General features: G+C 34.2%; 1 protein-coding gene and 1 long non-coding RNA gene across 3 annotated transcripts in view; one reads left to right on the top strand and one right to left on the bottom strand.

Moving 5' to 3' along the window:
* Nucleotides 1-12,868, top strand: part of LOC306648876 — a 603,819-nt gene that overhangs the window by 243,192 nt on the left and 347,759 nt on the right. The gene's annotated exons all lie outside the window — the stretch shown is intronic.
* The window catches only part of SOS2 (SOS Ras/Rho guanine nucleotide exchange factor 2), a 103,303-nt gene that overhangs the window by 65,783 nt on the left and 24,652 nt on the right, over nt 1-12,868 (bottom strand). For both annotated transcript variants that reach the window (XM_079118862.1, XM_079118863.1), the window contains exons 3-4: nt 11,293-11,424; nt 9,368-9,532 (exon numbers count right to left, since the gene is read on the bottom strand). In XM_079118862.1, coding sequence (XP_078974988.1) covers nt 9,368-9,532; nt 11,293-11,424 — 297 coding nt within the window. The remainder of the gene's footprint in view (nt 1-9,367; nt 9,533-11,292; nt 11,425-12,868) is intronic.

Below are 12,868 nucleotides of genomic sequence, written 5' to 3'. Positions count from 1 at the left end.
TGTCTGGCAAACAGTAGGTATTTGCATGGTAGTTCCTTATTGTATTATAAGGAAGGTAGTATGCACTTGGGTAGAGTTAAAAAGGGAAAAGTGAAACGATATTTTTGTAAAGGTAGACAGCAGATAGCAGTGTGAATCTTTTCTCATGCATACAGTCAGCCTTCTGTGTATATATAGTTTCCATATCTATGGATTCAACCTACCTCAAATCAAAATTGTCAGAAAAAAAACTGCATCTGTGTAGGACATGTATGAAGACTACTCTTCCTGTCATTATTTCCTAAACAAAACAGTATAATAACAATTTACACAGCATTTATGTTGTGTTATATATCATAAGTAATCTAGAGATGAGATATGCCTAGGTTAAATACAAATACCATGCCATTGTATGTAAGAAACTTAAACACCCGTGGATTTTGGTATCTACCAAGGGTCCTGGTACCAATGTCCCACAAATACCAAAGGATAACTGTTACTTACCACACCAACAACTGCTATTAAGTTTACTTGCTAAATCTAAATATTATACTGACACTTAAATAGCTATAGTGACAGTTCCTTCTTTCAGAAATAGGAAAAACTCTTACCATACATTAAGTTTGCTAATAGGCAAGAACTTTTTGTAAATCAAAAGCAACAGCAATAAGGTGACAATATATTTTAAATTAATAATAGTTACAAAAAATAGATTGTGCCTAGTTTATTATATATTCAAAAAAGGATGAAAAGAATTCTGAGAATTCAGGGGCTGGGGAGATAGCTCAGTCGGTAGAATGCTTGCCTTGTAAGCACAAGGCCCTGGGTTCGAATTCAGAAAAAAAAAGGTATTATCCTGAAAAGGAAACTCCAATCTAAAACTACTTCAAAGGGATAAGGGGAAATTCTAACAATGCAGTAAGCGATAATATTCATTTAAAAAAACATCTACTGATCACCAGAAATTGTACCAGCTGTTGGTAAATTGCCATAAAGAAGAAACTAAAAATGAACCCTGCCCTCCTGATCTTTGTGAATCTAACTCAGAAACCTCTCTCAGGGGGCTGGGGTTGTGACTCAGTGGTAGAGTACTTGCCTAGCATGTGTGGGGCACTGGGTTCGATCCTGAGCACCACATAAAAAATAAACAAATAAAGGTGTCGTGTCCACCTATAACTAAAAATATTTTTTTAAAAATCTCTTAGTCCTGGTCAGTTATTTTCATCCTCTTCTATGTTCTAGTTTAGACTATTAAACAATCAGCATCTCTTACAAGGATATCTAAGTCTCAGAATTTGATCTGTCTGCCACAGGTCTTCCCATTTCCAAAATTATGTTCTTAAAAACAAATCTGAATCACTATGTGGTGATGCCACCTGTAATCCCAGTTACTCAGAGGCTGAAGCAAGAGGATCATTATTCAAGGCCAATCTGGGCAATTTTGAGAAACCCTGTCCCAAAACAAAAAATAAAAGGAGTTGGGAATATAGCCCAGTAGCATTCAATCCCCAGTAGTGCAAATGGGTGCGTGCACGCACACACACACAAAAGATAAAAATTACACTGGATTTCATTGCCTTTTGCATAAAATCTTAATTTCTTTAGGATAAAAGTCATTTATAATTTAAACCTGACCTGCTTTCTTGAATCCCTTGGATCCCTTTCCTCTTCATTGCCCACTCCATGACACATACCTTCTTGTCACTGAACACCATTCACCCTTAATTCCTACTCATTTTAGACTTTGAAGAAACCAATGGGGTGGCACAGGGAATTTGCTGATGAAATCTTATTTTAAACAGACATTCAAACTGAAAGGTATGAAGAGCTATCGCTGTTTTTCTCTCCCTTATTAAAAGTCTATATCTCCCGTCTCATCTCACTCCCATTTACTTAGTAAGCCCATTAGTCCATAAAACTGCTCTCACTGATGACTTCCTAGTATCAGATCTAATCTATATTTTTGTATTCTTACAGCTAACCACCTCTTAAAACATTCCCTTCCCTTGGTTTCTGAAAAGCTATTGGCACTTAATTCTCTACCATCCACTCAAGGGTTCCATTCTTAGAATTCTTTTTGCAACTACTAAAGTCTGAATAAGTGTCTCCTAAGGGTTCATGTGTTAAGGCTTGGTTCCAGGCCCATGTGTTAAAGATTTGAAACCACTGGGAAGTGGCAGAAACTTTAAGAAGTGGGGCCTTATGGAAAGTAGTTAGGTCACTGGGGACATGGCCCTGAAGGGGATATTGGGACCACAGCTCCCTGCTCTTTTTGTTTCCCAGACACCATGAGGTGAGTGTGTTGTTTCACCATGCACTCCTTGCCATGATATGCTTTCTTACTACAAGCCCAAAGCAACAAGGCCAACTGATCATGGACTGGAATCTTGAAAACTCTGAGTCTAAATAAACCTTCCCTCTTTTTAAATTGGCTACTTCAGGTAGTTTGTTACAGTCATGGAACACTGACATACAGTAACACCAAAAGTCCTAACTTCAAATAGTACAGGAATCAGGCAGGTAACATCTATATAAGAAATAGTAGACACTGTGATAAACTGGAAGGTGCATGCACCTAAAGAAATAACTGTTCAATGACAGTTATTTTCTATTAGGCTTTTTGACTTTCTTTTTTCAAGAGAAATATAGAATCAAGATTTCTACATGAAAACTTTTGATTTATAAACAGATGGCAAATTTTTTTTTAATCTGGAGGCTTTATTCACTACCATGCCACCAGTCTAAAAACATCTGCTATCCTTGCTCCATAAGTAAGTTCATCCCCTTAGATGATTTCCAATTACTATCTAGATCATGATGATTCCTAAATGTTTATTTCTAGCCTCAGTATCTCTCTGGACCCTAGATGAATGTTGCCAAAGGCCTAATATCTCCATGTCTAACAAACCTACACATATATACTCCATCTCAGAATCACTAATAATATCACCTATTGTACTTGGTCTTCATAACTACAACACTTGCCATTACCTTAAACTTATTACTTCTCTAATTTCTCTCCTATATCCAATCTATCCCAAAACCCTGTTGACTCTAACTCAGAATAACTCTAAAATATGATGAGTTTTGAATATATTCTTACTTCCTGCGCCTTTCCAACTGTTATATTTATTCATCTGATTAATACCCATTTTTTTCATCATTTTGCTCAAATATAATTTTTATATAGGTTTTCCAAACTCTTCTCAACTACCTACCAGACTTTCCTACCAGCTTCAGTTCTCCATTAGCAGTCATCTTTTTCTTACAGAAGCAACTAACATAACAAATTTTTATTCATGTTTGTTTTACTCCATTTGCCAGTGTCCTTGTAAGGATTAAAAACCACATTTTCACATTAAAATTCACATCATCTGACACAATAATAAAGTATAAAATATAACTTGCTTAAAGAGCATATGTGGTCAAGTGCAGAGGAACACACTTATAATCCCAGCCACTCAGAAAGCTGAGGCAGGAGGAGCGCCAGTTCAAGTCCAGTCTGGACAATTTTAGCAAGACACTGTCTCAAAAATAAAAAAAAGAAAGGGCTGAGGGAATATGATTTGGTGGGGAAAAAAAATCCTAGGTTCAAACCCAGTACCATAAAAATAATAAGTAAAGTAAATAAAGGGCATATGTATATTGCATATATTTGCAAATTATTATATTTATAAAGAAGGCCAAATATCAAATGAGTGAAGGATCATAAAAACTATTAGGACAATAAAAGTATTTTGGAGTCATGCTTGTAACAAGAACAAAGAAGTAGAGTCAGTTCTTGAAACAAATGGAGTAATCATACCAAGAAAGAAATACAGCCAAGCACAGTGGCACACAACTATAATCCTGGTGACTCTGGATAACTGAGGTAGAAGGATTGCAAGTTTCAGTCCAGCCTCAGTAATTTAGCAAGACCATCAACAACATAGTGATATTTATTTTCAAAATTAAAAAAAAAAAAAAGAAAAGAAAAAGAAAAGGGTTTACGTTGTAGCTCAGCGGTAAAGTGCCCCTGGGTTCAATACCTAGTACCGAAAAACAAGAGAACTCAACCCCTATTACATCTAGGCCTGGAAAATTAAAATTTCTTCAGAGCAGCTCTGTGCCCTCTTACTTTCCCTCACCTTTCTTAAACAGTATTTTCCTTCTTAATTGTATGTGCACTACTTTTCCAGATTAAATATTATTTTCCTTAGTAGTGACAAATATAATAGCAGTTGAGTTATACAATTCTTTCCTGTGTTCATCTAACTATTCTCAGCAATCTTTGACATGCCAGAATACCCCAGAATAGTCAAGTGTTTTTATTTTTAATGTTTAAAAAAAAGTCTGATTCTCAAATTCTCTGGCAAATCATACAGATTCCTAGAAATCAACATCTCAATTTATTAAACAGATGTTTTGTGAGTTCCTGAAATAGTAATCACTAGAAGTCAATTTAGATTCACAAGATCACACTGTGTCAAACAATCTCATTACATAACTTATATAACTAGAATCATAAATACTGTCATCTGAATTTTAGCTAAGCATCTGACAGTCTCTTATGACAAACAGGAGGGAAGTCTGAAACAAGGATTATCAAACTACAGCACAGAGGCCAAATCCAGCTCACTGCCTATTTTTGTAAATAAAGTTTTAAGCCCATGCTTAATTGTTTATGGCTGCTTTCATGCTATGAAGGGCAAAGATAAGTAGTTGCAAGAGAAACTGTACGGCCTGCAAAGCCTCAAATATTTATCCTCTGGTCTTTATACATAAAGTTTGTTGACCCAGATTTGGACAAGAGATGAAATAGTTACTGAAAAGCTACAATAATGAAAAGTTGTGACATTTAACCTAGAAGAATGCCTAACTGCATTTAAAATCTCATTTCCTATACTGTATTTTTCAACCATTTTGCTAAATAATCTCAACTAAAACAATGTTTCTTGGATTTGTACACATTATAAAAAGCTGGGTAAGATATTTAAAATGTTACATATAAGAATTATATTTAAAAAAACTGATATTTTAGAACATAGCTTCAATAACAGTATGAAATTTTCTAGGAATAAATTTGAATTCAATCTCACATTTAAAAAAATAAGCAGCATGAGGTAATATCATAATAGTACTTACTAAGATAAAGTCTAAAGAGTTTTAAGTATTTGTAAACTCAGTAAGTAACCAAGATGACATGGGGATCAAAAAACTTAATGCAGAAATTATAAAATAGCATACAGAATAAAGAAGGTCAGAATCTGATTATACTCAGCATAGTCTGACCAAATCTGGACTTCTGTCTTAAATATCAGCAATCAGTCTGAAAGCAATATAGCAAGGGGATCTAAAAATCATGCCACGTGAAGTTTTTAAATTTTGTTTCATTTTTAACTCTCAAAAGATGATGATTTAATGTTTCAAATAACTGAAAAACTTAAAAACAGTATAGTCTGATTTACGGTACTTCAAAGACAGAATTAAAGTTAACAGAGAAGTCAATTTTAGCTTTATATGAGAAACTCCACTTAATTCAGATTTTACAAAACAGTTTTGTGAGGAACAAGTTCACCAGTGCCGTGAGAACACATAATCACTTGACAATCTGTTCTTAGGATTCAGCATCTTCTAATTCTGTAACTGTTTGAAATTAATTGCTTCTGCTTTTAAAGAGTTATAGAAAAGGTGAACCTCAAGTATGGCATGAAGTCTCTCCTTTCCATAATTTTTCAACAGTCTGCTCAAGGCCATTGGGGCAAGAGGAAGGACAAGGCGAATAAGGTAGGAATTACTATATGATGTGAAGGGAAGAAAAGTGTGGTGGTTCATCTCAGGGTGTTGGATCCTTAGTGGAAAAAGAAGGGTATCTGAGGGTGAGGTACATCCTGATGTTAGAGACTAAGACCTATGAAGATAAAGAGACTATCCATATAATAGGCAGCTTTGGTAAACAGTGTTAGAGCTTAGTGGCAAAGAAAGGCATTTACATGGGAAAAGTGAGTACCATGGTGTGTTAAGTAAGAGCCCAGGAAGGGGAGAAGGATATTCATATGGTGGGAGAGTGAGGCATGGAGGGAGGCAGTAGTATAAGGTTGTCAGAGTTTGAGATGGATAAGGATAGTATATTTGAAAGGGATGGTTCTAAGTTAAAATAGGGTTAAGGAAGGAACCTATGCCAGTGGGGAAAGAGAAGAGGTTGGTTACATACAGGAGGACTGATCAAATAAAAAAATATTAAGACAAATGGGAGCCCACTGTCCAAAAGGGAGCTAGATATGAAAAAGGGAAGATTTGTAGTATTGTATTTGGATTAGAGAAATAAGTATAGAGTGTGTGTGTGTGTGTGTGTGTGTGTGTGTGTGTATAGATGGTATGGGGTGTAATTTCATGTATATATACACACATAGCATGGCATTTAGAACCAAGATCTGGGTGCTGGATGAGTTCATTCCTGTTGGGTATCACTGCTGGGTATCTACACATACACATATTCCCTCACTCTGGCCTTTAAGAGTGAGGGAATATGTGTATGTGTGGATATATGTGTGTGAACATTATGTATAATTAACATATAAATAGGTGTATGCATTTGTGTATACACACTAACATACGGCAGAGCAGTGACACTCCAACAGTAATGACCTCATCTATCACCCAGATTTTGGATTCTAAATGCTATGCTTCATTAAAAGGAACTAGGGTTTTTATTTTTTTATTTTTTATTTTTTTGGAACTAGGGTTTTTAGAGGAACAACTAATTCCAGAGTTTGAAAAGTCAGTAAAGAGTACGTTGAACCTCAAACATTTAGTGTCATAAGAAAGTATTCCAGAAAGACAAATACCACATACTCTCATTTATATGTGGAATCTAAAATAAATTCATAGAAGCAGAAAGTAGAATGGAGTTACCTGAGGATATGGGGTGGGAGAAATGGGAACATAATGGTTAAAGGGTACAAAATCTCAATCAGATAGAAGGACTAGATTTTTCTGGTTTTTTGAGATCTGTTGCACAGCATGGTAAATACAGTAAATAACAATGCGTTATACATTTCGAAACCACTAAAAGAATAAATTTCAAATGTTCTCACCACAAAAATACTGTAGTATTTAAGTTGAAGTGTATGTTAATAAGCCTATTCCACATTGTATTTATAAACCATAACATCACTTTACACACCATAAATATATACATATATATTTATACAACTAAAATTTGCATATATATGCATATATATAAAACTAAAATTTGCCAATTTATTCTTTTAGAATAAACAAAAATATAGTGTTCAAAGAATGAAGCCAACTTAGAGCTCCCACTGATTATGTCTGGTAAAATTTGAAAATCTAAATAAATAATGAAGTAATGGATTATGGCCCATTGAATAAGAATCAAGAAGTCTATATTAAAATAAACATGAGTAAGTTTAAAGCATGATAAGAAATAAGATATACAGTCCCAAAATATTCTACAAATCATTTATTAACTACAAAATGGAAAAGAGTTAACTCACAAATGAAAGACCTGGCAGACAACCCCTTAATCAAGTAATCAGAGTAAACATAACCACTAATAAATCATTGAAAACCATGTATCCATGTGCCATGTGAGAAAAATGCAATGAAAAGAACATAGCACAACTTTTATGATACTCCTGCTAAAGACTTGATTATAATCAAAAGATAATATCTTGATTATAACTTGATTATAATCAAGAGATAACATCAGAAAAATCTGAAGTTGGGCATAGTGATATACTCCTGTAATCCCAGCTACTTGGGAGGCTGAGACAGGAAAGGAAGAACACAGGCTTGAGGCCATCCTGAGCCAAAATCGTCTCAAAGTAAATTTTTTTAAAAAGCCTGGGGATATAGCATACCTTTGGCCCTTAATCCAAAATACAGCAAAACAAAAAAACACAAAACCTAAACTGAGGAATATTCTACACGATGGCTGACTTGTAACCCATAAAAGTTAAAGGAAGAATAAGGAATTGTTCCTGAGAAAAAAGATAAATAACTAAATAAACAATGCATGATTCTCACTAGATCATTTTGCTATAAAGTACATTATTGTGATGACTTGCAAAACCTGAATTGCATAAATGTATTAATTTCCTGGATTTTGACTGCCATACTGTTGTACTGCAGGAGAATGTTCTTCTTGTAGTACACACACACTATGATGGAAACTTATTCTCAAATGGCTCAGTGGCAAGGGGGTTTATTTACTGTAATTCCAACTTTTCTATAATCCTGAGACACTCTGAAAGTAACCAAAAATATGTTGTCATATTTTTAGAAGTAATAGGAATGATAGAAAAGATAAGAAATTTTCAAAATAAAATAAAAGTGAAAAATCATTTTTTTAAATTATGGTATGCTATAATGTATCTCGAGTGTATACATGTCAGAATCAGGGATGTTTTCAAAAAATAGTGAAGTCTGGCAATCCAACCCAGGCCATTTAAATTTCTGGGGGTAAGATGTGGGCATCAGTATTCTTTAAAAGCTTTCTAGTAATTGCAATGTGCAGTCAAGGTTGAGAACCACTGGCATGTGGCAGGCTCTAGAGGCACCAGTTTAGGCACCTTTTCTGTGCAGTCTTCTAGACCTCCCCCTGATTACTTTCTTGACTCCACCTTGGATTTATTAGTGTAATAGTTTAAATCATATTGTGCCACCTTGGATTTATTAGTGTAATAGCTTAAAACACATTGTGCTGCAATTATTTGTTTACAACAGTTTTATTTCACGCTAAAACAAATTACTTCTAAAACATGGGTTGCTAAATTAATGTTGTATCTTTCCTACTTGGGACAGTGACAGTGCTCAGGAACATAACAGGCACTTCAAAAATGTTGATTTTAAAAAGAAAAATAAGAAAAAGTGAAAATGGAAGAAAAGGAAGAGAGAAGGAAATGAACTAAATTTCTTCCCTTAAGTAGCTTATAGCCAAGAAGGAAGACAGATATGTAAACAAAAAGTTATCAGAAGGGAGTAATTTGGCTTTGCAAACTCCTTTTTCTCTGCCTGTGTCCCACTGAACTATCCTGTGAAACCAAAGTATGTTCTTCAAAATTAGTTGTACTTAGAAGTACCAAAGTGAATTCTATATGTTCTCCTTCTAAAATATAAAACGCAAGCTACTTTTCTTCAAGTGGCTTGAAACTGTATGTTTTTTTCTATAGGTAAAAGATTCTTGGTGGGAAAAAAGAGAAACTCCCCACCCACCCTGACATAGCTTAAAAACATAGAAATATCATGGTTACTCTGTAAAGCCAAGATTTTTCTGTCTTCAAATATCAGGAATTTTAAAATTTACTAAGATAATAATATATTTAAAAATTGAGGCACAAATGACACATGCTATTATTCAATTTAAATAACTTTTAACACTTACCTTATCTGCACACATTGACACTTTAATATCCTGTTGAGATATTTCATAATGACGGATATTAAAAACATAATTACCAGCCAATTTCAAAATATCTGCTGATATATACTCTAGTACAGCAACAATATACAGGGACACATGGTAGTCCACTTTATACCCCAAAACTTCCTGTGGAAAAAAATAAATAATTTAATTCCAAAAAAAAAGCACTGCCTAGCATCAGTTAAATACTTAAAATTCCTATTTTTTGCTTATAAAAAATTTGCTATAAGTCAAATGTCTCAACTTATGGGTATCATAGGATATAAAATTACCTTTTAGTTCCAGTGTTATGGGCTTAAAAACAATTTTTTTAAAGATATCTAATCGAATAAATCTGATTTCTTATCAAACAAGAATAGTTGATTCTAATATAGAAATTCTGGGCTGTACTTCACTGAAACCTCTTAACACGTTATCTAAAACCCATCTGACAAATATCTCCTTTCTTCAAGGATCTTGTTTTAAACCAGCATTCCCTAATTATAATAGTTTGTACTGTCCATGTCCTCTATTCTGTACCATCAATCTACTTGTCTATTTTGGTGCCAATACCATGCTATTTTTGTTACTATTGCTTCGTAGTATAGTTGAAGTTTTGGTATTGCAATACCCCCTGCTTCACACTTCCTGCTAAGGATTGCTTTAGCTATTATGGATTTCTTATTCTTCCAAATGAATTTCATGATTGCTTGCTCTATTTCTGTAAGGTACGTCATTGGGATTTTAATTGGAATTGCATTGAATCTGTATAGCATACTACAGTGATGCAGCCACATCAATGTTCATAGCGGCTCAATTCACAATAGCCAGATTGTGGAACCAACCTAGATGCCCTTCAATTGATGAATGGATAAAGAAACTGTGGTATATATATATATATATATACACGATGGAATATTACTCGACATAAAGAATAATAAAATTATGGCATTTGCTGTCAAATGGATGAAATTGGAGAATATCATGCTAAGTGAGATAAGCCAATCTCAAAAAACCAAAGGACAAATGATCTCGCTGATAAGCAGATGATGACACATAATGGGAGGGCGGGAGGGGGGGCAAGAATGAAGGAAGGAGGGACTGTATAGAGGGAAGAAAGGGGTGGGGGGGTGGGGGGAAGAAAAAAATAACAGAATGAATCAAACACCATTACCCTATGTAAATGTATGATTACACAAATGGTATGCCTCTACTTCATGTACAGAGAAACAAGATGTATCCCATTTGTTTATAATAAAAATAAATTTTAAAAAATAGTTTGTACTGGAAGGGAGCATGTGTACCTGTGTTGTGTTGGAGGGTGTTCTTGAAATTCCTTCAAAATGGTCTTTGAATCCATGTACAACAAGCATATTCTAGAGATTAAATAATATTCTCTAGCCTGCTTTTCTAAAGTATATGAAAATATCGGTATTACAGATTAATTTTAAAATATTTATGAATTCACAGTAGCTTCTGACATTATATATACTTTTTCAATCCACAAAAGCTGAAGAATCATGGCCAAATACATAAGAACCAGTCAGGGTAGCATTTACTGGAAAATACCACAAAAGTGTCACAATGCATTCTCACTATTATTAACATTTAATATTATGTGAAAGCAATCCTGATTAATTAATCAGAGCACATTTATTTTTATTTTGCTCTTTTGGGGTAGTCAGTGCTGAATATTGAATTCAGGGCCTCACACATGTTAAGCTCTACCACTGATGTATACTGGCAACCTCTGGTTTTATTTTGTACACATATGTGTATATATGTACAATGTACATGTAAGTGCACATATCCACTAACAGATCATGATATATTAATACTACATAAATACACCAATGCTGTATAAATCATTATTTGTTAAAGAATTCACAAATGTTTACTCTTATTACCTTCAATGAAGGATGAATTTTGTCCACAGGTAGCAAAAGAGGATTTCTTCGTTTTCGTTTCTCTATGGCAGATTGTGCATCAGCAATAGCCCATTTGTCAATTGGATGAGGAAAGGTCTTTTGAACTCGTTCCTGTTCAGATCATTGCAATACCATTGTACAATTAAGAGAAGTGTTCACAAAGAGAAAATTCATAAAAATTCAACTTTAACATTATCTTTAATGCAAACAGAACAGTGATATATGTTCTATCTACTTCATTAAATAAATTTTTATGTTTATAAAAGGGCCAATAAGACTATCAAGATTTTTCCACATAATTTAAGATGAGCTGGAGGTTGAGGATGTAGCTCAGTGAGAGAGCACTTGTCTAGTTAGTATACATAGTACTGCGAAAGTAAAAAAAAGATGAACAGGAAAAAATGTATAGAACATTAACATGAAATAGAATATCAGTGATTTTAAGTTAGGTTTTAAGAGTTAAGATTATTTACTTAGCAGAAGTTATTAATTCATTATTATAAATTATTATGCATTCTTCTTTTGCTAATCTTAGCACTTTAAGTAAAGAGAATTTATAAAAACATACCACAGAATCACGTGGGTGTGGAACCTCAGAATACCAATGGAAATACAGACTTTGGCAAAAATAACTCAAGCCTCTGTGGTTCACCTAATCTTAAATTTAACCAGTGATTGACACAAATAATGAGAACTACTGACATGTGAATCAAAATTCAATTTAGCAAAGTTTCCTACTTTTAAAATTATATTCTCAAATTTTAGCAAATTTAGCTACTGAAAAGTATTTTTTCATTGTATTTATTTAAAGTTCAGCTCAGTGGTAGAGCACCCAGATTCAATACCCAATACAAAAAAAAGCAGGGTACAGAGGTGCACGGCTGTGATCCCAGCAGTTTGGGAGGCTGAGACCGAGGATCGTGAGTTCAAAGCCAGTCTCAGCAATGGCAAGGCACTAATCAACTCAGTAAGAACCTGTCTCTAAATAAAATACAAAATAGGGCTGGGGATGTGGTTCAGTGGTTGAGGGCTCCTGAGTTCAATTCCTGGTAATCCCCCTCAAAAAAAGTATGCCTAATCCCAGATTAATAAAATATTCTCTGGCATTTTCTTCTAGAAATCTTATAATTTTATTAATTTCAGCTTTTATTTCTAAGGCTCTGATTGCTCTTGAATTAATTTTTGTCTCTGATATGAGATAGATTTCAAGGTCCACGATAAATTTGTCCAGTTGTTCTACTGTCTTTTTTTTTTTTAATGAAAACTTTTCTTTCCTCAATGAACTCCCTTGATATTTTTGTCAAAAATGAACTGACCATACTGGGCATGGTGGCACACACCTATAATACCAGCAACTTGGGAGGCCAAGGCAGGAGGACTGCAAGTTCAAGGCCAGCCTCAGTATCTTAGCAAGTTCCAAGCGACTTAGTGAGACCCTGTCTCAAAACAAATAATAAGAAGGGCTGGGGATGTGACTCAGTGGTTAAGCATGCCTGGGTTCAATCCCCAGTACCGCAAAACAACAACAACAACAATAAAACTGACCATATATATC

The sequence above is a fragment of the Sciurus vulgaris genome (genome assembly GCF_902686455.1).
Source record: "Sciurus vulgaris genome assembly, chromosome: 2".
In the NCBI taxonomy this organism is placed as follows: Eukaryota; Metazoa; Chordata; class Mammalia; order Rodentia; family Sciuridae; genus Sciurus; species Sciurus vulgaris.
Note: the sequence above shows the minus strand (reverse complement) of the source record. Positions and strands in the feature narration are given on the sequence as shown.